The following is a 22,293-nucleotide window of genomic DNA, read 5'->3' as shown; positions in this document are numbered from 1 at the left end:
AAATTCAGATTTATGGAGGTTTTTCATGTAATTACAGTAAGTTCTCTTTCCCATGACTGTTTGCTGGGTATAACCAGTTAGTTACACAGGTACCTCGAGTGAAGATTGCGTTTGCTTCCATTGAGAAGCAGTGCCTGGAATGGTGGTGTACCCCTTTGTTTCATTAGAAATAACCATGTATTTCTCATCCTAGTTACTGCTAATGGTACTGGTAGGGGATTTTGATGTACAATTAACACCAACATGCGCCTACTCAAGGAAACAACCCCTCAAACACCCTGCCCAAGAATGACCTGACTGATTCGTGGTGAATGGGACTTAGATTTATTGTAGATGCTTTGTATATGGTTTCCCGTACTTTATATGACATTTTCAAAGTAATAATGTTACAAAGATGCTTGCATGTACAAAGTCCCAGCCATGCTTGCTGTTCAAAGAGCTGAATGCTGAGACAGCATTGAAAAAGGGTGCAGTAATTAATGAAGCCCTTGAAATTCAACTCTTCAAGAGACAAAGAAGGACAGAACACAATTGTGCTGCCTTCAGTTACCGGTAAGTGAAAATTCAAGCTTGTTTTACGAAGACAACTCTTTGTTACTAATTGCAAACTTCTTGCTCTGACAGCTCTTCTGAATGCTGCCTGGAGGATAAGAACAAAATCTACTTATTTGGTGCAATGATGCTTTCAAGTTGTGCCTGAAAAACAAACGAGACAGTAAGTCAAATTAGATTCAACGTAAAAAATAAACCCACGTTGCTGTAAAGTAATAAATTATCTGTTTGATATTCAAAGCAAGGAGCTGAGGGATGCTGCAATACTTTAAGCAAAGCAGGCTGGGATTGTTTTTTCCCTGAGCTATCCCATTCCTTAGTACACATTTTATAAATTAGCTTTTTGCTCTTGGCATACACACTTGTTGCATTCTGAGAAGAAAAGAGCTGGCATTGGTTCCGTACAATGAAAGAGCCGTTTAATAATGTAAAGCACTGAAGAGGAAATTAAATAAAAGCTGTTGAAACAGTGGTCCGAATTCTCTGATTTCAGGCTGGACTATGTTAGCTAAATTAAATATTTGGCTCTCTAGTATTTGGAACACAAACCCTGGAACAAAAGTATCTGGGAACAGCGAGTTTTGCAGTTACAGAGACAACTTGACGCCCAATTAGTAGATTTATCAGAGAGCTACTCGTGCTCAGGGAGCATGTTGTGTGTGAAGCATCCAGGACTCCTGGGTTGTCCTCTTCCAGAGCTGCCATGAAAAAGAAATGACAGCAGTGTATTCACGGCTGTTGGAGTACTTCAGGAAACATGGGTTCTGTGGCAATGCATATTTGATCTGAGTTACTCCATCTTCCACCCTAGAACATTTCAAGATGGCTTGAAGGAGTCAGTGGTTTAGAAAGGAGAAACTGTAGGGTACAGATAAGGAGAGCAGCTCAGTGTAAAGGAAAAAGAACCCCAGACTGGTTTGTGTTGGAAAGGACCTCAGAGCCTCCTCCAGTTCCAACCCCCTGCCACGGGCAGGGACACCTTCCAGTAGAGCAGCTTGCTCCAAGCCCAGTCCAGCCTGGCCTTGAACACTGCCAGGGATGGGGCAGTCACAGCTTCTCTGGGCACCCTGTGCCTCAGTGCCTCAGCACTCTCACAGGAGAGAACTTGTGTCTAAGAGCTCATCTCAGTCTCCGCTCTAATCGTTCTTTAGCTGTATCCAGAAACATTTAACGTTTAGGGTAACATTTTGTCTTTACTCGCTGGGATTTTTTCCTTTCAAAAGCAAAGTAACGAGCAGAAGCTGTTTTCACCAAAGCAGCATGCACAAAATTGCTCCTGTAATTATTTAGTCCCTGCTGCGTAAGTACACAATTGTTCCTATTATGCAATATTTAATGTTAAATGGTGCAGCTTGTTATCAGGGAATCAACTGTAATGGCCAGCAGCAAAGGAACAAAACATCTCAACTTGCCTGCACTAGATTTTCTGATTTGTAGCTGGGAAGGGGTGGTGCTGCCATTGTAACCTCACAGTCTTGTTGTGCAGGAGCAGATTCCTGGAGTATTGGTCAAGTTTGAAGCATCTGACTGTAACAGTTCATCATTTTCTGAACAAATTCTGCCCTCTCCCTGGCAAACGTCTGTGCATGAGTAGAATTTGGGTATTCTCACCTGCTGTTTGCATCATCAGGTTTACTGATAGTGACCAGTTACTGAGTGATCAGGGAAGCAGAGAATGTGAAAACACTATTTTTCCCATTTCAGTGAGAATTTAAAGGAAGCAGAACATTAATGCAAACACCTCCATAAATGTAACACTTCTGAACCCATAAGGAGAAAGTTATTTCTGTGTCTTTCTAACTACAAACTGCGAAGTTTTACCATTACTACTTGAAATGGTCTTTTTGTTTTTAACTAACCTTCAGCTGCTGATTGGTTCTTTTCAGGACCTGCACCTCTTCAGTGTGTTTCTTTTCTTCTATCTGCCTCCTTTCATTTTCCCGTTTTTCAATAGCTTCACATTTAGCTTTCTGGTCACTCACTTGTGCTTCCAGCTCCCGCTTTTCCTCTTCTAGCTCTGCAATCTTGAAGAAGAGTATAGATCCCTCAAGTTTAGTTGATTAATAATCAACATTCAGTTAAGATGGGACAAAGCTCTGCATTGTATAGTCTTTATCACGTCCCAGACATAATAGCACATCATTTACTCAATGCAATTAAGCCCTAGGAAAGCGAACAAGTATTCTGATGATCTTTACTGCCATCCAGTGGCAATAGAAATAACTGGTTTCATATAAAGCTTTACATGTACTATCCCTATGCTGTACCACGCGACAGCAAACTCACAGCCCAGCTTACTCTTTTTATCATGTCAGATTTGCCGTGCTCAGCTTGCAGTGCCTTCCGCATGCCAAATGCAATGCTGCTCTCATACAGCGTCTGGTAAGCAGCGATGGTCATTTGGATTTCATCCCTGACCCGAAGCAGGAGCAGTCCTCGCTCGGCACAGTTGATCGTGACTTCTCGGATCAGTTCATCTTTAAAGCAAGGGTACCACAGTCTAGTTAGTCATTTATCTGGGAATCCTGGATTCACACGGGGCCCCGAGCTTTGTTGTCTTTCACCCATTCTCTGCACCACAAAAGCAGCATGGGTTTAGTACAGACAGTAAAGTTACTTTCTTTTGTATGCTGGCATGTAAAAGCAGAGTGGTGGTATAGAACCTGTGGTCACAACAGTGATAGTGATCCACTGGAGCTGTAAAAGCAAGTGCCTAAAACACTGTAATGATTTCTTGCAGGGGAAGCTTACAGAAGAGCCAAGAGCCTCCAGAAGAGTCCTGCTCAATCTCAGCACCATGTCAGCAGAGGGTGTAAGTCTTTAACAGTTACACAGCCTTTCAAGTTATTTAAAACTATTGGGTTAAGTACAACTAAGGGATTTATTATGCTTGTTTGCAATTTTTACTGCTTTACAACATGTCTTTCGAGTAATACGGTCTGTAGAGAAGCTGACAGCTTCAGCAAGCGCTGAAGTGCTGATCCCTGACAAGGAAGGCAAGGGCAGTGTGCCCTGCTTGGTGGTCCCTACCCTATGGGCTGTGTTAAGCCTCCTTGGAGGAGGAGCATAGCGGCTGTGGGAGCTGCAGGGGGGGCACTGACCGAAGCACTGCGAGTAGAGCTCCCTGCGCACGGGGCAGATGCCGGTCTCCCGTGCCTGCCTCTGCTGCAGCCGCAGGTCCAGCTGCTCCTGCAGGTGAACGACGTCCAGGCGGGTGCTGGGCGTGCTGGACACCTCCTGCACCCACAGCGTGTTGTCCTCCGTCCATTCCCTGCCAGGAGAAGCACGGGCTGTTACCGGCCACGCCGGGCGCTGCCAGGCACTGTGTGGAGGGAGGGGGGGAGCCCGGCTCCGCTCACCGCGGCGGCAGGATGGCGTTGAGGAGCTCCCGCGTCTGCTTCCCGGGCTCGGCGGCCGTGCTGGGCAGCGGGACGGGCCCCGTCGGGGCGGGCGGCGCCGAGGGTGTCGCCTGCAGCGGGGGGGCCTGCGGAGAAAGCAGAGCGCGGTAGGCAAGGGCGGGGCGGGGCGGGGCTCTCGGGCGGCCCGGTCCCGCTCACCCCGGGGGAGCGCTTCTCCGTGCGGCGGCGGACGAGCAGCGGCGGGTTGTACCGCAGCAGCGAGTCCGGCGGCGGCATCATGGCGGCCTCGGATGCTGCTGTCGCTATGGCAACGGCGCTGCGCGAGGAGCGCCTGCGCGGTTGAACGCGGTTGTGCGCAGGCGCAGAAGTGCCTGAGGGCGGTGCGGCGCGAGGCGGAAGTGCTTCCGAGCACCGGAAGCGGGGCGCGCTTCGCTGTGTGGCTGCCGGCGGCGCCATGGAGGCGGAGGGCGAACGGCGGCGGGAGCGGAGGCGCCGGGACGTGGCGGTGAAGGCCGAGAAGCGGAGCCCCCGGCGCTCCGCCTCCCGCTCGGCGCGGGGCAGCCAATCTCCGCCGGCCGAGGAGCGGCGGGGCCCGGCCGGGCCGCGCCAGGGCAGGAGCAGCAGGTAGGGCCGGGCCCGGTGGCTGAGGGCCTTGCGCGCCGCCCGGCCGGGCTTCGCTCCTCATTCTTGCGCTCGTTGCTTTAAAGGTCGCCCAAGAGGAAGAGCAAGTCCGGGCGGAGGAGCCGGTCCCCGCGCGGCAGGAGGAGCCGCAGCCCGCACCACGCTGCCGTGAAGGTGAAGCAGGTAATTGGCATTGTCGGTAGCACCGAGGCCCGGTCCTGCCCGCGGAGGTGTTAGCGGGGGCCTTGCGCGCTTCGGGACTCTGTCCGACAGCGGTTCCTGTGGGACTCGGCCGTGAGAGGTACGCATTACAGCATCCCAGCCTGGTTTGGGTTGGAAGGGGCCTTAAAGCTCAACCAGTTCCAACCCCTTGCCCCAAACAGGGACACCTTCCACTAGAGCAGCGTGCTCCAAAACGACTTCTCAGCTGGCAGTTACGTTCCACGAGTCCTTGTAGTGTGCAGCATCAGGAGGAGGGTCCTGGCAGTTTAAGAGCTCTTGCTGCCCACCCCAGGCTTTGCCAGAAGTTCACACGTGTGCATGAACCCAGCCTGTGTCCTCATGCAAGCCACTTCTGCGAGGTCCTTTGCCCAGTGCAGATGATGCATTGCACGGTTGCTTGATCTCTCTTTGGTGTGAACTGTGGGAATCTAGATTGCTTGGCACGGAAGGCAGTTTCTCTCATGTAGCGGTAGATCCGCAGATAGCGTCCAAGTGTATGTTTTCCATGTGTAGGATTGTGATTTGCTTAAAAGCTGAGGTAGATTCACTGCTGTTTCGTGCCAGTTCCGCCTGCGTTGCTGTAAGTGATTCTTCATTCCAGGAGCGAGATGATCACTGCCGGCGAGGAAACGAGGAGCGAAAGCAGAGATACCCATCAGAACCAGAGCACAGGAGAGACAGGAGCGGTGACAGAGACAGACACAGAGACCACGCAGACAGAAGGAAGAACCTGAATGAGCGGCCTGGAGTCCGTGGCCACGAGCGAGAGAGGGATGTCCACAACATCCGTGAGCAGCAAGCAGAGAGGGAGTTTTACAACGAGAGGAGACGAGAGCATCGACAAAACAACCAAAGCAGTGGCGTTGAGCAGAAACCAGAACTGGGGCAGTCTGATAACAAACCTAAAGAAAAACCTGCTGTGAAGAAAGAGAAGCCAAGCTTTGAACTGTCGGGGGCGCTGCTGGAGGACACCAACACTTTCCGAGGCGTGGTGATCAAGTACAGCGAGCCCCCTGAAGCTCGCATTCCGAAGAAGCGCTGGCGCCTTTATCCCTTCAAAAACGATGAGTTTCTGCCAGTCATGTACATTCACAGGCAGAGTGCTTATCTGCTGGGCAGGCACCGCAGGATCGCAGATATTCCCATCGACCACCCCTCCTGCTCGAAGCAGCATGCTGTGTTTCAGTACCGGTAAGTACCTGCTGATGAAACAGGATTATTCAGGAAGGAGAAAGAAAAGCTGTGCACGGTTGAGAGGTACGAGTTTGCTGTAAAGTACATTAGAGATGGGATTTTTGTTGGCTGCTGCACATCATCCTAGCAGTAATCAAAGCCATCTGTAATTCCTCCTATTTAACCACAAGCAGCCTTTTAGTAAGACAGATGACACAGCAGGGTTAGACAGAGCTGATGTGTATCCTAACTGGAATGATTTGGCAGGTGTAATTGGCAGTTAAAGTGTTTGAGAAAGAGGTTTTATCCATGTGGCCTTTCACAGCAACGTGTGCCCGTCTCCTCTGGAGCAGCGGGGGTTGCCTGCTGCTGAAGACAAAGATGCTCTCGTAGGGCACAGCCATCTGTTCTGGTGTAGGAATTGCTTTATTATATCACCAGAAGTTTTAGGAGGTGATGCAGTCTCAGAATCTGCTCAGTCTCACAGTTTCCCATTGCTTTCATCAGGCTTGTTCCAGTCTCTGTGAGTGCAGATGAGTATTTAACTGCACCAGGGGAACCCGTCTGCTTTCGGAGCGTGTTTCCTTTCTGGCTCTTGTGATCGAATGGGTGTTGTTTTGTTTCACCAGGCTCGTGGAGTACACCCGTGCCGATGGTACCGTTGGCCGCAGAGTGAGGCCCTACATCATCGACCTGGGCTCTGGGAATGGCACTTTCCTGAACAACCAGCGGATTGAGCCGCAGCGCTACTATGAACTGAAGGAGAAGGATGTGCTCAAGTTCGGGTTCAGCAGCAGGGAATATGTTCTTCTCCATGAATCCTCGGATAAATCCGAGGCCAACACAAAGGACGATGATGATGACGATGAGAAGGAGGAAGAGTCTGACAGTTAACAGATGAGGAGGGAAAGGGAAGGGGCAGGAGAGAGAAATTGCAGTTGAACATGCGTTGGAGCATCACAGCACTGATGCCTCTTATTGCCTTAAAGTCCTTTTTCCGTTGCTGTTCTGTTCTCATAGTTTATTCTGGGGGACTTCCCTGATTATTCATTTCTGATAGTTCTGCGTATTGGGAAATACAGCTTCTCTTTGTTCTTGTTTCTTTGCTTTCCCTCCTCAACAAGCAGAAGAGCACCTGGATGTGAAAGCTCTGATGCTGGGAGGACTCCACAGATGTTGAAGGACATTTCTGCTGGGAAATGACTTGGAACACAGCTGGTGTATTTAAAATTATTTTAATTGACTGTTTTGTCATAGCCCTTTGAAAATGCTCCTTAACAGAAATCTTAGTTAGAAAGTAACCCCATGAGTTTTGTAACACATCGTGTTCCCTAGTTTGCCAAATTCCTTTGCCCGGTAGGAATTCTGGACAGGAGAATTTACCTGGCTGGCTACTAATGAGGTGGAGAAGTTGGTATGCGCTGGGCACTTGGTTTGCCTTGTGAGGGTATTTCACTGGAATTCACCACCCAAAAATCACGAGGCAAGTTGAAGTCAGAGTCTTCCTGGGGCTTCAGGTGCTGCCCGTGTGGTTTGGGAGCCGAGATCTGGGTCGTCTTCCCACACATGGTGCTGAGCTTATGCTGGATATCAAGTGTTAGGGGCTGGAGCCTTTATTTCTGGCACCACCCCAGCCCACAAATAGGTTCTCCTTGGTTTTGTTCGCATTACACAAAGACCTTCTATGTGGTGACTTGTTTCAACCCGAGTTTGCACTATTTTTCTTTTGATAAAGAAAATACACAAATCACTTGTTTAAAATACTCCCCCCAACCCGTGAAACAAGGCTTTAAGAAGAGGATGAACAGTTCCACTCCCTCAAGTACATGCATCTTTGGATGTCTTCCCCCCACCCCATGGCTTCACACTGTAAGAAACATGCATTTTCCACGCTGCTCCCAGTGGATGTTTGTTCCGTGGTCGCGGGCTCTCTGACCTGTGCTCATGTGCTGTGCACACGTGTTGCACACGTTAACACGCACAGGCTGGAACACTTGGGATGTAAATACGGGGCACTGCTGCAGGGTTTCACATGGTAGGTAGAGTTTTGACTCGGAGGATCTCCTTTATATTATACTATAGGGGTTTTTAAATAAAGAATTTGTAAATTTAGCCCTAATTACTTTTAGGTGTTAATACTTCTTATTTGCCTTTATGTTCCTTGAAAACAGATGAACCGGTGATGGGATGGAGGGCGCTAAGTACGTTAAGGAGCCATATAAAGCATGATTTGGGTGCCGGGGAGCCTCCTCCTTCCCTTTCGGGGTGCCCGGGAGAGGAGGCGGGGACCGGAGCGGGGAGGCGGGGCCGGGGCTCGGTGCTGCCCCCAGCGGCCCCTCCCGGCAGCGCAGCCGCCGCCTCCCCGCCCGCCCGGCCCGCGCAGGCCGCAGCCGCCATGGCCGCGCTGCACGCCAAGGCCGGCGGCCCCCCGCAGATCCCCGACACCCGCCGGGAGCTGGCGGAGCTCGTGAAGCGCAAGCAGGAGCTGGCGGTGAGCAACGGGGGGGGGGACCGGCGGGGGAAGCGGCGGCGGCGGGGCCGCGGGTGGTGGTGGCGGCGGCGGCGGCGGGGCCTGGGCCGCGGGGCGGGCGCGGGGCCGGGCCTGCTGCATGCGCTGCGCTGTGCCCGGCAGGAGACGCTGGCCAACCTGGAGCGGCAGATCTACGCCTTCGAGGGCAGCTACCTGGAGGACACGCAGATGTACGGGAACATCATCCGCGGCTGGGACCGCTACCTCACCAACCAGAAGTGAGTGAGGGACGGAGGGAGGGAGGGAGGGAGGCAGAGCCGGGCCCCCTCCGTGCCCCCTCCATGCCCGTTCTGCCCCCTTTCAGGAACTCCAACAGCAAGAACGACCGGAGGAACCGCAAGTTCAAGGAGGCGGAGCGGCTCTTCAGCAAGTCCTCGGTCACCTCGGCAGCGGTGAGAGCCGGGCCGGACCCCGGCGGGCTGAGCACACAACCCGCTCCCCATCTTCATCCCTTGGTGCTCCTCGGTGCTCTGGTCCCAGAGGCTGCTGCAGGACCACTTCTCCGTTTAAGCTCCTCTCCCCCAACCCCAGCATCTTCATCCCGTGTAGCAGCCTCTTTCAGAGCCCTCTTCCCATTTAGTACCCAGAGAGGTGGAAGGGACCCACCCGCACCACACGCTTGGCACTGCCATCGTGTCCTTATCTTCTTGCACCTATCCCCCATCTCCTGTGCTGGTGCTGGGTTGTGAGCTCTCAGGCCAAAGCCTGATGTGTCCTTGTGAGGTAATCTCTGTGCTTTTGAACATTTGAGAAGTGGTGAGTTGCTGCTCCCATTAACACCCCTTCTGCTTTCCTAGGCGGTCAGTGCGTTAGCTGGAGTTCAGGACCAGCTCATTGAGAAGCGTAAGTGGCTTTTTCCTTTCTCTCAGGATTTGGAAGGAATGATGCTTCTGTCTCCAGCTGCCTGGACCCGGGCTGTACTCACTGCTCCCTGTGTGAGTACAGCCTCCATCCTGAGTGTTCCCACCCAGCGCCCTGTGAGGCACAAGTAAAGTTGTTTCCTTTCTCGAGTAAACTTTGATGCTCAACAAGAGTTCATTGTGCATTAAACTCATTTCAGTGGGGTTGGTGCTCTTTGGAGAAAGAGGCTGAAAGAGCTGAAGCAACGCCTTGGTGTGTGTTGTCAGTCAGAGGGACATGTGGAGAGCCACATACCTTCAGGACGTTTAAAAATGGGGTTGTAATTGATACCAACCCAAGTACGTTTCTGGCGTGTGCCGCTTGCTGCGGAGGTAGCTGCTGGCCTTAGGGGATGTTTCAGGTTCTCTTATTTACCTCCTGATGCTGTAAGGCTTAGGCTCTGCTGCCCGTGCGCTGTGCTCTGCAGGGAGGTAACTTGTGCTCACCTGTGCTTGTCCTGCTCTAGGGGAGCCGGGCAGCGGCACGGAGAGCGACACTTCTCCAGACTTTCACAATCAGGAGAACGAACCCAACCAGGAGGATGCTGAGGAGCTGGATGGTTCAGTGCAGGGGGTGAAACCCCAGAAAGCTGCTTCTTCTACTTCTTCGGGGAGCCACCACAGCAGCCACAAAAAGCGGAAGAACAAAAATCGACACAGGTTAGTGGTACCGGCAGCCTGCTCGCCATGCCTTCTGCGCGGTTAGCTGCTCCTGGGTTGGTGTGATGTGAAAAGAACCAGTAACTCGTTAGAATAACAAGCAGCTGGGGTTATTTGTGTCAGTAACCTTTCTGGTTTTGAGTTATACCTGTCCCGTAGTGTTTATCAGCCCCTTGTTGTATCAAGGAGGGGAAAACATGAAGAAGTTAAAGCAGCAGCACAGGGCGCTGACTCCAGCTCTGGTCTAGCCATACTTTTGAGCAGGCTTTCTCAAGTCTCCTGTCTGTCCAGGAGAATAAAGCTCTTTGCCTCCCAGCAGAGGAGGATGGCAGTCCTGGCCTCCTGTGCTTGCTTACTGGTTTCTGCAGGACCAAGTGAGATGGGAATGTCAGTGCTTTCTTTGGAGAAGGGGGGGTGAAATGGAAAAGCGAATCTAAATGTTCTGGGGGTTGTTGGCACTTCCAGTACCTTCACTAAGATTCCTATTCCAAGCCCTTTTAGCTGTCATATACCAAACTGAGTCTCTTGATCATGGCATAGAAGAGTTGCTTTGCTACGTTAAAGTGTTTATTGTTAAGCTGACCTGAAATCCATGTGAAACAAAGATTTCCTGAACTCTTTATGGCTGGATTTAGGTGAATGGTTCTGACCCGTAAACCCCTTAAAGCATGATGCAGTGTGGCAGGCTGATGGCTCACACTCCATGCCTCACAGCGCTGCTCTCTATGGGCCAACATAACCTGCTGCTGGACCATAGAATCCCAGACTGGTTTGGGTTGAAAGGAGCCTTAAAGCTCATCACTAGGGCAGCTTGCTCCAAGCCCCTGTGTCCAACCTGGCCTTGAACACTGCCAGGGATGGGGCAGCCACAGCTTCTCTGGGCACCCTGTGCCAGCGCCTCAGCACCCTCCCAGGGAAGAGCTTCTGCCTAAGAGCTCATCTCAGTCTCCCCTCTGTCACTTAAAGCCAGGAGTCAGGTCCTAAGGGAGGAAACATGGAGATCCATGCTCTTGGAAAGAGGAGGCATTTACTGCAGAAATGCAGTAAGTGCAGAGCTTGGCTTTGGATGGGCTTTTCTCTTTAAGGGAACTTCTTATGAGTTACAAGGGAGAGATGTTTTAAAGAGCAGTGGTTAAAATGTCCAGAGTTGCTGGGGGAAGGTTGGAGTGGGAGATGCAGAGGCAGGTATAGTGCTTGAGAAGCGGTTAACTGCTTTTTCTCTTTCATTAGGTTTTGGGGCATTAGTGTGTCTTTAATTCTTAGATCAGAATTTGCTTCTTACAGCAGTCTTAATTGGGCAAACCTCCTGAAGTACTAGGTGTCCCTTGGGTTCCTCACGAGTCTAAAGCAGCTCAAAACTCTTTTATTGCCTCTAGACAATTGGAAAGACACAAGAAACTCCATCTGTGAATAAGTTCAGAGAAACACCCTGTAAACCTCAAGTACAGCTCAGGAAAACTGCTATTTCAAATGAGTTACAAAATGCTCCTCTAAAAGCACTCACCTGGCCAGCAAACCCATCCTCTGCACACACAGTGGGGTGCAATCCAGATGCTGTAAATAATACTTTTGCTCCATTGCATAACCTGAACTTTAGGGACAGGAGTTAGCAAGAATCTGCCCTACTGACAGGTTCTGTTGCTTTGGGGGTTCTTCTCCATTCCTTCCCCTGAAGCAGCTGGTGCTGGGTACTGGCGGGGACAGTGCTGGACGTGAAGAGCCCTGGTCTGATCTGCTATGGCAGTTCTTATCCTCCTAAGAGGTACATCAAACACATCCACGTTACAGAAAGGCTTAGGTAGTGATTGACTGTTTTGTAATGCTTAACATGGGCAGATAGAGAATTAAACTAAGATAATTTAAGTTTGTAACAAAAACTCTTGTTAAAATTGCGATTACTGTTACTATCCCCTAAATTTTGGCAGAAAAGACCACTTTATATCTGGGTTAAAAAACCCCAAGGACAAAGCAGTCCTGGTCTACTAATAATAGAGCTATGTGCTTTAAAATGCATTGCAGCCCTGAGTGCTGTCGGAAGGGACTCACGGGTCTGTTTCTTGAGTGCCATAGAATGAAAAAGATTAGAATCCAGAGAAAGAGTGGCTTTTCTTTTTGATCAGAAGCTCTTGTGTTTGCCAGCACCCTGCCAGCGTTCTGCTCTCCTGGTCCTGGAGCACGGGGAGGAGTTGGGACCTGAAGGCGCATTGAGTGCACTGGGTGTTCTGCTTTGTACGCCTCTTAGAGGGCTGTTGGGAATGGGATTCAGACTGGACAGAACTGGTGTGAATAGGCAGGTCAGCTCCCAACAGTGAATCAGATGGAAGTTGCAGTGTCTTTACTGAAGTCCTCTGTTCCCTGTGAGCCCAGAGGAAGGCCAGGATGGTTATTTTCTATGGGCTCAGCAATTTTCATGCCTAAAAAGTGTTTCAGGAGAAAACAATACTGCTCTTAGAAAGCCCGTGCTGAAGAGCTCCCGAGTTAGAGCCGATTTGTGGAGCAGCCCTTTCCAACACCCACAGCTGTTGGCTCTGGGGCAGGACTGCTCCTAGGGACGGCGCTGTGGTATGGTGTGAATGCTGAGGCGAGGGGTGGGAGTGTCACCAGCCTGTCACTAGCCTTGGCCAAATGACCCTGTTCTCTTTTTAGCTCTGGAAAGGAAGCGAGTGCAAGAGGATGTGTGTGTGCGAGTGCATTGTGAGGCTCTTCAAATGCCAAGTCAGCCACTTAGTTCTGTGTCTCCAGCTCTGCCTGAACCAGCTTTGCTTTGCTGTAATAATCTAGACAAAGCCTCTGCTCTCTGACCCCCCCCTCGTTTGGTTTTGCAGGCGAATCAGTTTTCCTCTCTCTGAGCTAGTGGGCACTCCCGAGGGTCTGATGATAGCTCCGTTTTCAGCACCTAAAATCCCCTCCCTAAACCCACTCTGCCTCTGTTCTAACACCTCTGTTACCCAGAAATCCAGTTGGGGAGGGGGACTTGACTGCCACATCCGGAGTGCTTTTTGTGCCCGAGTTGGGTTAAGAGATCTTAAGAAAGAACTTGATGGCATTTGAACAGTGGCTTTATTATTTCTTTTATTTCCTTTGATTTTTTTTAGTAATCTTGCTAGGGTGGCTAATCAACTAATTTATTTAATTCATTAGTATATTAATTTCTATTGCTTTCTTCCTTTCAAATGCTGCCCCTCAGCCCGTCTGGCATGTTTGATTATGACTTTGAGTAAGTTTGACTTGAATTAGTACTTGTGCTGTGTTGTTAGTGTGTAGACACCAATGTGCCTTTTGAGACCTTTCTAACCCATAGTTTATCTGTTTAATTGTAGGTATGTATATTAGGTTAGGCTGGGAAGTTTTTTTTAAAAACAGAAAAACGTGATGGAGGTAACATTTTATTTAATAACTTCAGCAAAATTCAATTAACTTCACTCTCCTTTACTTTTCTATTTCATTTTTTTTTACTTAAAATAGAGCAAACTTTTTAACTTAAACCCGTAGTTTAAAACCTGATTCTTCCGGCTTTGCTTCTGAAGGAGATGAGTGTAGATTGGATATTTCCTTCTGGAAAAATGTAATCAAACTCCATCCCTTTGACTCATATAATCCCTGCTCATCCTAAACTCCTATCTGTATCCCAAGTAAATAACCATTACCACTATGTCTGAATAATTACCTGTGGCATAGTTACACATCTAACAAATTAACATAGAGCATGCGTGTTTAACCTCATTTCTTTATGCTGCATAACTTCCCTGTGATTTTGGTTATGAACCTTGTATTAACTCCTGTTTTGAGTGGACACAATATGCATTTTGGCAAATAAGAAAGAATCCACTCTCTGTCTCTTTGCTGTTCTCTTGTCCAGTAATACTGGGACAGTGATTTGGCTCAGCCCAATTGAGAATGTGGATTGAATTAACCAAATAGTCTTTGTTGTAGCCTGTGCCATATGCAGTAGCTGGTTCTTTGAACGCTAGTGTTGGTTTAATGTATTGAAATGGACATTTCTCTTATCTTTCCAACCACAGGATTGATCTCAAGTTAAACAAAAAGCCAAGAGCCGTAAGTATCAGTGCTCTGTCATTGTTTTCATTGCTCATCTGTAGACTTGAGTGGTTGACTGACTCCTAATCTTAAAAAGCCTCCCTCTGCTGTAATTTAAGACCTTATTTTCATGGTTGAGGAGAATCACGGTATGAGCTAAGCATTGTCTTGTGGATGTAACAGTAAATAAGCCCAGGTAGGCTTGTTATGAAGCCAGGTCCCAGTTAATCCTGTGCACTTCTCATGCAGAAAACTGTTTTGCGTCCTGTTGCCTTGTCATGATCTGGAACATTAGAAGCATCTGGTTTGAGCTGCTGTGTTCTTGAACTAAGGTTTTGAAGGGTCCTTTCTTTTGAATGTTTAGCTACATGTTTTGCCTGCAACTAATGGTGTGTAGAAATGAGAGAAGACTGAGAATCCCAGCTCTGCGAGCAGAACTGAAGGTAGAAAGGTGTTAATGTGCCCACCCTTTCCTTTCTCTGCAGGACTACTAGACTCATCAGTGCTGATGCTTCTGGGATTTAGGTCTGCGTGAATCCCCACTGAGAAAATGCCAGTCGACTGAATGAGCATGATGGCAGCTCCCTGGCCAAGTGTCTGCAGATGGGAGTGGCTCACTCTAAAGAACTTAGATGGGGGGAGGAAATCTTGGACCATGTACTTTGCATCATTTATACATCACCTGAGTTGCAGGAAGACTAAGGTGTAGTAGCAGTGGTAGTCCTGAATTCCTGGCCATTCTGTGCTTCCACCTCAGTTGGGAACTTCCTAGAACGGGCTGATGTTGTTGCTGCTGCCACCCCTGTCATCTGCAAACCCACGGAGAGGTATTTCTTTTTCCACTGGAAGTGGGCTGTGATTCAGTGTGGCCCATCCATGTTGCTAAGACTTAGATTACTTTTGTTGCTGATACTTAGCTTTGTAGTTTTGGTTTTGTTGGTTCTGTTGTGGGGGTATTTTTTTTACAGCCACGTGTATAGTTAACAAATGGACTTTTGGTTTCTTTGGTTTAATCGATGTAGAGTGGCAGGAACAGCTCCTTTTGGTTCTTTGTCAGGCAGAGAAGAAGGTGGTTAACCATTTTCTCTTTCATTTTAAACACCATCTCCTAAAATCTACACAGTGCTTTTAGATGCAGGGAAGGCTGGAGCTTGAAGCTGTCTCTTTGAGATCGGGTGGATTCTCTTTTTAATACAAACCGATGTCATTTGTACATAAACAATAAAAGGTACATGTTTGTCTCTCTTCTCACGGTTTGTTCAGTCCAAAACCTGACTCCTGGTGCTTTTTGTTCTCCATCTGCTCCATGAGGACTTTGCTGAATTCTTCCACTTGCACACAGTAGCTGCTCCTTGTCTCGTGACCGTGAGGAGGTTTCCTTTGTGCTTGCTTTCCTCTGGTAGACATAACAGGGAGTGCTTGCAAGGATTGCCAGGCACTAATCTCCAGCTGTGTTCAGCTAAGCCTGCTGCAAGGTAGGACTGGGCTCTCAGTCAGTTCTTGCTGGTACTGGCAGAATGCCTGCAGATAAGGGCTGAGCAGCGTGGGGTGCCACTGGAAGAGCACACAGAGGGATGAGGGGTGGGTGCTTTTCACAGTAGCCAGGTCAAGATGCCAGTGCTGATGCTGAAGTCGGCTTTGCAGGTGGTAAGGTGCTGTAATGCAGCTGTGTCTACTTCAACTCTGCTGATGGAGGGGGTGCCATGGGAGCAGTTATCACTTTCCGGGTGTCCTGGGTCTTTTTGGGGTCCCTCTGGGCATCCCAGTCAGAGCAGAACCTAAGGGCGAAGGTGAATGGACAGGAGCAAAGCTCTCCCATTGTCTGGCTCCGGGATCAAGGCAGCTCCGTATTTGTTCTCAGTGGGAGCTGGTTTATCCTGGGGCTGGTGCTCTGCTCTCAGGGGCTGGCAGCTGCTTATCTGTGGGGGTGTAACAGCTTAACAGGCAAGCTGCAAAGCTGGCCTACTTTGTGCTTGAAGCAGCAGAGGTTAAATACAAGGGGGTGGAAGATCCAAGAAAGCACAAACCCCTGCAAGGCCTCGTTTTTTTTCCATAGCTCTGGAAAGAAGGCGTCGCAGGCGATGGGTTTGGATTACTTGGCTTTGATACAGAAGCAGTTTTAATCCTCCTCCTGCTGCTGCTCCAAAGCAAGGATCACAGGAACGCCTGAACTTCAGAGGGGCCAAAGCAGCTCTGAGCTGGAGGAAAGCTGCTCTTGCCTTTCAGGCCAGCCCATTGACCTGCAGAGGAACAGCAAAGGGCTCGCCCAGCTTGGGGTTGAGCGAGTCCTGCGTGTGCAGGCGTGGGTGTGCTGGGGCCCATCAGCTCCGTGCTCCCTGTGACACACACCGGGGCTGCTGCGGGATGGAGCCGTGTCTGTCACTGAAGGACTGGGACAGCCTGTTCCGATGGGGACCGTGTCTGGGGGCAGCAGCGGGGGGAGCCAGTGCGTTGATGGCAATGGCAAACGTGTGCTTCACCGCAGCTATTCGCACCCGGGCCCTTTGGGGGCTACGAGATGGGTGAGATTAAGAGGCTGCAGGACCCGTGAGGGCTGTCCCAGCAGAGGGAGCAGCCTCTGTCCCAGCACAGCCCCAGCTCTGCAGCACTGGTATCACAGTAAGGCAGGGAGAGGGGCTCTGACCACCTTGGGAACAAGCACCATCACCTACACGAGTGCCCCGAGGTGGGTGCTGGAGCCTGGCTCTGGCAGTTTTGCCTAAACCTTCCATTTTATGTCTCAAGATCTCCGTTTTTCCTCCTAAACAACAAAACTAAGGCTCTCCAGCATAGGCGATGCCTGGCTTTGGACACAGGAGTGAGGGCGAGCTCTCAATGAAAGCTAAAAGCAGTTTAAATCACAAGTGCTTTGCTTGCAGAGCAGATGAGGAGTGACTGAACAGCGCCTGTCCTTATGGCCACCAAAGGCAGAGCAGGAGCAGCACTAATCCCCTGCCCAGTCTCATCACCAAGAGGATTACGCAGTTCATGGAGCCCAGCCCCGAGGCAGCAGGAGCCGTGTCCAGGAGGGGTCCGTGCGTGGTGCAGCGCAGGTAAGGGGGCAGAGCTGGGCAGGGGGTGCAGGATTTCCTGCTGAGCCCAAATCCCACATCCCAAGTGCTGGAATCTGGTCCTGGAAACTCTTGGCCTCCCTTTCAGGAGCCTTGCTGGACACCAGCGTGTGGTGCTGTGCCCTGGAGCTCTCCATTCATCCCTGCACGGTGGGTGAGCATCCTGGGGCACCGGGCCAGCCCCTCTCCATCTCCTGCTCTGCAGGGCCCCCATGGGCAGGCAGCGCGGTGCAGCAGCGCCGAGGTGGAGGCAGCTCCTTCGTGCTGGGTGCCGGTGGCTCCTGTTGCTGTCTGGGACAGCGCTCCAGGGGCTGCAGTGGCTCCGGAGGCTGGCGTGGGTCAGTACCATGGGGCCCCTCTTCCCCAGGGGCTGGCACACAGCTGTGTTGGCTCCGGGCACGGTGTGGGCATGGGTGCATCGCATGGGGTGCTGGGGGTTGTGGCCAGTTGGGGGATCGGGAACCCTTGGGGCTTGGCTCTTGGCACTGCAGGGCTCTGCCCACCAAGAGCCCTGGGCACACTGCATGAGGCGGGTTTGCTCACCATGGACCCACCACCCACTCCCCCAGTACCTGCTGGTCTTCTACAAGAGCTGCTGGGACATCGCCTTCCAGGGCACCGAGGAGGTAACTCCATGGGGATGCTCCCTGGGCCACATCCGAGCCCGGTGCCGTGGCGTTGGGTGGCACCAGCAGGGCTGCAGGTCCCCAAGGCATGGCACAGCCACGTTCCCAGTCATGGTCAGTGCCAGGGCCATGGGGTCCGCTGCCATCAGTCCCTGCTGTCCATGGTGGCTTCCAGCTCTGCGCGGCGCTGAGGTTGAGGCTGGAAAGTGGCAGCGAGGAGGAGGAGGAGGAGGACGGGGACCTCAGTGCTGCGCTGGAGCCGGGGCAGGCAGGTGGGTCCCTGGAGCAGGTGGGTGCCATTGGGGTGCTGGTGGGTGCTGAGCTGCGGTCCCAGGGCGCGGTGATGCTGGCGAGGCCGTGCTGGAGAGGCTGGAGGCGCTGGAGGCCGACGTCCGCTTCCTCTGCACCGAGCTGGGCGCTGAGAAGCTGCTGTGGAGCAGCCGGTTCCTGGAGCTGCTGCGGGAGCAGCAGGGGCTGCGCCAGCGGGTGAGTGCCCTGCGGGACCCCCGGAGCCCCCCCATGGTCCCTGCAGCACCCTGGACCCTCACTCCCTGTCCCAGCTGCAGGAGCGGGTGCTGCGGTGGGGCAGCGGTGACGGCCCCGAGCTGCTGGGGGATGCGGAGGAGCCCAATGCCAGTGGGAGCAAGGGAGAGAGCCCCCAGGTAGAGCAGGGGAAAGGTGGTGGGAGAGGGGGTCCTGCACCGGAGCTGGCAATGGGGCTCCCAGCTCTGCCATGGGGAAGCCTCCAGCTCCATGCGGGCACTTGGAGGTACTGGGAGGAGATGGGGCCGTGCTCCTGCACTCGCACGGCTCCGGTCAGCGCTTCCCTTCTCACCCTTCTGCTCTGTTAAAGGAGGCCGATGGCTGGAGCCACCCTGGCAGCCGGGACCAGCCCCAGCCAGGCTCCTGGGACCAGCGGCTCCGTGATGGGCCATGAAGGTGGGAGCAGGGTGGCAGGAGAGGGGAAGGAGCAGCACATCCCTCCCTGCCCGGCGCGGTCCAGCTTCTGTTGCCATACGTGTCCCCGTACATGCCTTCCATCCCTCAGTGCCAGCCAGGCCCTGCCTGGTCCTGCCCATTCAGAACTGCAGCAGGAAGCAGCCTGGAGGCAGAGGAGGGTGAGCGGCTCCCATGGGGCTACCCCAGGGCTGGCTGTGGCGGAACCCAACGGCGAGCATCATCCTGATCCGCTGCAACTTGTTGGGAGCCTCCACAGGCAAGGAGGGAGGGCAGAGCCAGCTCCCCGTCACCGTGCGCAAGCTGGCGGTGGTGGGGCCACACAAGGATTGCAAAACACAGGCGCTGCCCCATTTACTTCCTCGTTGGCCGGATCAGGCCCCTCCGTCAGCGGCTCCATGCACGTGTTGTAACTCTCAGCTGGCTCCTTGCAACAGCCCAAGGTGGGAACTGGGGCAGCCGAGGGACCCTCGTCCCTGGAGAGGGGCTCAGCCAGGGATGCTGCTCCATGGGAGGACCAGGATGGAGCTGGGGTTGGAGGACGGTGCTGAGCCCTCCATAATGCCAGAATAGGCCTTGGGCTCCCATGCAAGGTGCAGGAGCGATGGGGCCACCCTGTGCCCAAGCCCTGGTTCCCCCCGCTCCATCCTCCCACTGCTGTGAAATACAGGTGCCCGCTTCCCACTGGGTTGTGCTGGGTGCTGCTTGCCTGGCTGGGATGGGCACAGAGCCCGGTGCTGCTGCTCCCAGGGGCAGGGGTGCCCCGATGAGCTCTGGGTGACGTGGGAGGGGATGCGGCCCCAGCACTGATTCACTCAGGGAAGTGCTCCCTGCACACGGAGCGGGGCTGCCGAGGGGAGCAGTTCCCACTGCTCAGGATGTGCCTCACCAGCCCCGCGTGGTCCTGAGCTGCCCTCAGCCACCTCCACCTTCAGTGTAAGTGACCCCACAAGTGTCTGGCACTGAGGGACCCCCCCAACAGTGACAGGTAAAGGGGGAACAAAGCCCCTTGCAGAGGCTGCCCCTGAGAGCCAGCAGCCACTTTGGTTTCGTTGCCAGCACCACGCAGACTCTGATGCTGTGGAGCCGCTGCCACGCAGAGCACATGGAAACAGTCCCCAGAGCCCCGAGTGCAGCCTCTGTGCCCACCCCAGGGCTCTGGCTGCGTGCAGGGACGGGGCACAGGCTCCTCAGCAAGCAGGGATGGTTCCTCCCAACGTGCCCGTGCAGCACCCAGCACCATCAGGGAACTGATGCAATGCAAATAGCAGCAGCCTGACTCATCCTGCACCGACCTGGCTCCTGCCAGGTGCTTTGAAACACCAAAACAAACCAGGTCCTGCAACCGAGACACTGGTGGGGCCCTGCAGCACCAAAAGCCCAGCCCCAGACGGGCTGCAGGGACCAGAGCATCCAGAAGAGCTGCAGCAGCGGTACCTGCACTGACCCCTTCCTCCCTAGCGAGCAGCCCCATGCGCAGGCAGCCCCTGCTGCAGCATCCTCACCGCATCACCCAGGGAAGCAATCCCTGCCTCCCCGCCTGCAGAAACCTTTCCCCCAGGCCAACACCACGCAGATGCTCCTGACCTCTTGCTCTGCACCTACCCCAGCACCTCTGTGCAATGCGGGGCCATGGGGAAGGTGCTTCTCAGGGCTGGCTTTGCTCCCCACGGCACTGCCCCGAGGGGTTAATCCTGCTGCAGGGGAAGCAGAGCCAGAGGAAGCTGCCCTGGAGCAGCTCCTTCAGGGGAAGCTTTCCACAGGCAAAGCCCGAAGGAGCACAGGGGCGTTCAGGGCTAAACCCCAGGCATTGAGGAAGCTGGTGAGAGGTGAACTGAAAAATACACGGCTGGAGGGTGAGCACTGCTGCACTGCGCATCCCAGCCTCCTGCCTCCGCCTGCTTTCAGAGCATCCCAGACTGCTTTGGGTTGAAGGGAGCTTAAAGCTCCTCCAACTCCAACCCCTGCCACGGGCAGGGACCCCTTCCACTGGAGCAGCTTGCTCCAAGCCCCTGTGTCCAACCTGGCCTTGAACACTGCCAGGGATGGGGCAGCCACAGCTTCTCTGGGCACCCTGTGCCAGCGCCTCAGCACCCTCACAGGGAAGAGCTTCTGCCTAAGAGCTCATCTCAGTCTCCCCTCGGGCAGGTTAAAGCCATTCCCCTTGGCCTGGCCCTGCAGGCCCTTTCCTTCCCTCCAGGACCCTCTGCTCACTTCGGTGCAGCGTTTCCTCCGTGCACTCCTCACTTCCTCCGTTTGTCTCACAGCAATGGCTGTGCCTCCCAAGCACCCAGAGCCGAGCTGCTGCTGGGCTCGGGACACCCCTTCCTCCCTGCAGGGGGAGAACCAGCCCTGCAGCCCGAGCTGGGCTCGGTGCTGAACCTGCTGCCCTGTAAGGTGGCATCACCGCACATGTGTGTGCCTCCATCACACAGCATCCCCTTCCCCATGGCCTGTGTGGGAGCCTCGGATCAGATCCCTGCCTCTGGAAGCGCCTCGAAACGTTAGAGTCAAGCTGGCCACATCCTGCAAATCCCTATGGGGGGGAACCAGATGGGTTCAAACGGGGGTTTAGGGAGGAAGAAGTGCACAGGCAGAGCCTGGGAGCCGGATGGGGCCCCATGGACACTGGGTACCTGTGGAGACAGTGTTCTCATGGGAGAAGGGGTTTTTGGTGCATGAACTCTGAATAATGCCAAAAGATACAGCAAGGCCATGAGAGGCCCGAGGAAGCTTAAGCAAGCAAGATAAGGAGCTGGAATTCACTGAGTTATGAGAACTGTGGCAAGCTTTTGAGGTCAAGATCTCACACCTGTGCTTAACCAGTTATATGTTAGTCCCTGAGGGTCTTTAAGACACATATCCAACCATAATATGGCAAATCACTGTAAGTGCATGTAAGCAATAGTATATAAGGAGTTAAGGCTTTGCAATAAATGGCTTTTGTCTGATCCCACTGATCTCTGACTGGGTCCATATACTTCCCTCCCAGCTGGAGGCTGCATCCACTGCCCAGGGCCCTTCCTGGGTCACTGACCAGGGGAAGGCACAAGGGGAACCAAGCAGGCTCTGACCCCTGCCACAGCACAGCTTCCCATTTCTTCCTTCCTTCTCTGGAGGATTGCTTTAGAGAACATTCCAGCTGCCCTGCAGTGGGGCTCTTCCCATGCCTCCTCGCCCCTTCTTTGTGCAGTGGGAGCAAAGCCTGTCCTTGGATGGTATCCCATCGCCTTTTCCATCTATTTCTGGCACAGCTGGGAGGGTAAAGAGGAGATTGCTCTTCTCTAGCCCCAGACCACACGGGTGGACCCCTCATTCCTCTTTACAAACACCCTCACTCAGCCTCCTCGCTTTCACACCCAAGTTTTCCCTACTCAAACCCTCCCTCCTCGGTTCCCTTTACACTGGCTCACTTTTGGGGGGATGCAGCCACAGCGATGTGACCTCTCCAACAGCTTGGCTTGGAAGGGATAGGCTCACCAGACTCAGAGAGCTCGCAGCCATCCAGGCAGCTCCCTGTTAGCCCCACTGCCCAACAGGAACAGCCTTGGATCACCTTCTCTTTGCCAGGAGCCTTCTGCCCCC

General features: G+C 53.0%; 4 protein-coding genes and 2 long non-coding RNA genes across 11 annotated transcripts; 4 read left to right on the top strand and 2 right to left on the bottom strand.

Moving 5' to 3' along the window:
- Positions 1-482: 482 nt before the first annotated feature.
- Positions 483-4,241, bottom strand: DNALI1 (dynein axonemal light intermediate chain 1). Its single transcript, XM_062620781.1, has 6 exons — positions 4,110-4,241; positions 3,912-4,036; positions 3,654-3,823; positions 2,851-3,029; positions 2,412-2,576; positions 483-696 (listed from the first exon to the last, which is right to left on the bottom strand). The coding sequence occupies exons 1-6, from the start codon at positions 4,188-4,190 to the stop codon at positions 661-663; spliced, it is 756 nt and encodes a 251-aa protein (XP_062476765.1). The 5' UTR covers positions 4,191-4,241; the 3' UTR covers positions 483-660.
- Positions 622-2,229, top strand: LOC134164706 (uncharacterized). Its single transcript, XR_009965219.1, has 2 exons — positions 622-715; positions 1,776-2,229. It is a non-coding gene; the product is annotated as an uncharacterized LOC134164706 (long non-coding RNA).
- A 65-nt stretch (positions 4,242-4,306) lies between the features above and the next one.
- SNIP1 (Smad nuclear interacting protein 1) lies at positions 4,307-7,160 on the top strand. Its single transcript, XM_062620778.1, has 4 exons — positions 4,307-4,535; positions 4,619-4,715; positions 5,356-5,945; positions 6,557-7,160. The coding sequence occupies exons 1-4, from the start codon at positions 4,366-4,368 to the stop codon at positions 6,819-6,821; spliced, it is 1,122 nt and encodes a 373-aa protein (XP_062476762.1). The 5' UTR covers positions 4,307-4,365; the 3' UTR covers positions 6,822-7,160.
- A 1,099-nt stretch (positions 7,161-8,259) lies between these two features.
- Positions 8,260-15,295, top strand: MEAF6 (MYST/Esa1 associated factor 6). 6 transcript variants are annotated; one of them, XR_009965218.1, is made up of 8 exons: positions 8,260-8,418; positions 8,560-8,675; positions 8,762-8,849; positions 9,255-9,300; positions 9,824-10,016; positions 13,337-13,394; positions 14,039-14,072; positions 14,540-15,295. XR_009965218.1 is itself a non-coding variant. In XM_062620783.1 (8 exons), the coding sequence occupies exons 1-8, from the start codon at positions 8,323-8,325 to the stop codon at positions 14,546-14,548; spliced, it is 612 nt and encodes a 203-aa protein (XP_062476767.1). In that variant the 5' UTR covers positions 8,260-8,322; the 3' UTR covers positions 14,549-15,295. The 6 variants fall into 6 exon arrangements, 5 of the variants coding, with proteins under 5 accessions (XP_062476767.1, XP_062476768.1, XP_062476766.1 ...); XM_062620783.1 differs by lacking the exon at positions 13,337-13,394 and adding an exon at positions 13,204-13,233; XM_062620784.1 differs by lacking the exon at positions 13,337-13,394.
- On the bottom strand, positions 13,387-16,280 carry LOC134164707 (uncharacterized). Its single transcript, XR_009965220.1, has 2 exons — positions 15,737-16,280; positions 13,387-15,608 (listed from the first exon to the last, which is right to left on the bottom strand). It is a non-coding gene; the product is annotated as an uncharacterized LOC134164707 (long non-coding RNA).
- Positions 16,281-17,839: 1,559 nt separating this feature from the next.
- On the top strand, positions 17,840-19,341 carry LOC134164703 (uncharacterized). Its single transcript, XM_062620779.1, has 3 exons — positions 17,840-18,237; positions 18,312-18,413; positions 18,605-19,341. Exons 1-3 carry the CDS (start codon positions 17,840-17,842, stop codon positions 19,119-19,121), a joined length of 1,017 nt encoding a protein of 338 aa, XP_062476763.1. The 3' UTR covers positions 19,122-19,341.
- Positions 19,342-22,293: the final 2,952 nt, after the last annotated feature.

The sequence above is a fragment of the Pezoporus occidentalis genome, unplaced genomic scaffold (genome assembly GCF_034315485.1).
Source record: "Pezoporus occidentalis ecotype Australia unplaced genomic scaffold, CSIRO_AGI_Poc_V1 ctg223, whole genome shotgun sequence".
Taxonomy (NCBI): Eukaryota; Metazoa; Chordata; class Aves; order Psittaciformes; family Psittacidae; genus Pezoporus; species Pezoporus occidentalis.
This window is presented reverse-complemented; position numbering and strand designations above follow the sequence as displayed.

Bases quoted from the DNA above. Each gene is read 5' to 3' on its own strand.
- DNALI1 (XM_062620781.1), bottom strand. From the start codon at position 4,190: ATGATGCCGCCGCCGGACTCGCTGCTGCGGTACAACCCGCCGCTGCTC. The intron at 4,037-4,109 runs GTGAGCGGGACC...CTTTCTCCGCAG, and splicing joins CGGAGAAGCGCTCCCCCGGG to GCCCCCCCGCTGCAGGCGAC. The intron at 3,824-3,911 runs GTGAGCGGAGCC...TTCTCCTGGCAG, and splicing joins AACGCCATCCTGCCGCCGCG to GGAATGGACGGAGGACAACA.
- SNIP1 (XM_062620778.1), top strand. From the start codon at position 4,366: ATGGAGGCGGAGGGCGAACGGCGGCGGGAGCGGAGGCGCCGGGACGTG. The intron at 4,536-4,618 runs GTAGGGCCGGGC...GTTGCTTTAAAG, and splicing joins CGCCAGGGCAGGAGCAGCAG to GTCGCCCAAGAGGAAGAGCA. The intron at 4,716-5,355 runs GTAATTGGCATT...TCTTCATTCCAG, and splicing joins CTGCCGTGAAGGTGAAGCAG to GAGCGAGATGATCACTGCCG.
- MEAF6 (XM_062620782.1), top strand. From the start codon at position 8,323: ATGGCCGCGCTGCACGCCAAGGCCGGCGGCCCCCCGCAGATCCCCGAC. The intron at 9,301-9,823 runs GTAAGTGGCTTT...GTCCTGCTCTAG, and splicing joins GGACCAGCTCATTGAGAAGC to GGGAGCCGGGCAGCGGCACG. The intron at 13,234-14,038 runs GTAAGTTTGACT...TTCCAACCACAG, and splicing joins ATGTTTGATTATGACTTTGA to GATTGATCTCAAGTTAAACA.
- LOC134164703 (XM_062620779.1), top strand. From the start codon at position 17,840: ATGGCACAGCCACGTTCCCAGTCATGGTCAGTGCCAGGGCCATGGGGT. The intron at 18,238-18,311 runs GTGAGTGCCCTG...TCCCTGTCCCAG, and splicing joins AGCAGGGGCTGCGCCAGCGG to CTGCAGGAGCGGGTGCTGCG. The intron at 18,414-18,604 runs GTAGAGCAGGGG...GCTCTGTTAAAG, and splicing joins GCAAGGGAGAGAGCCCCCAG to GAGGCCGATGGCTGGAGCCA.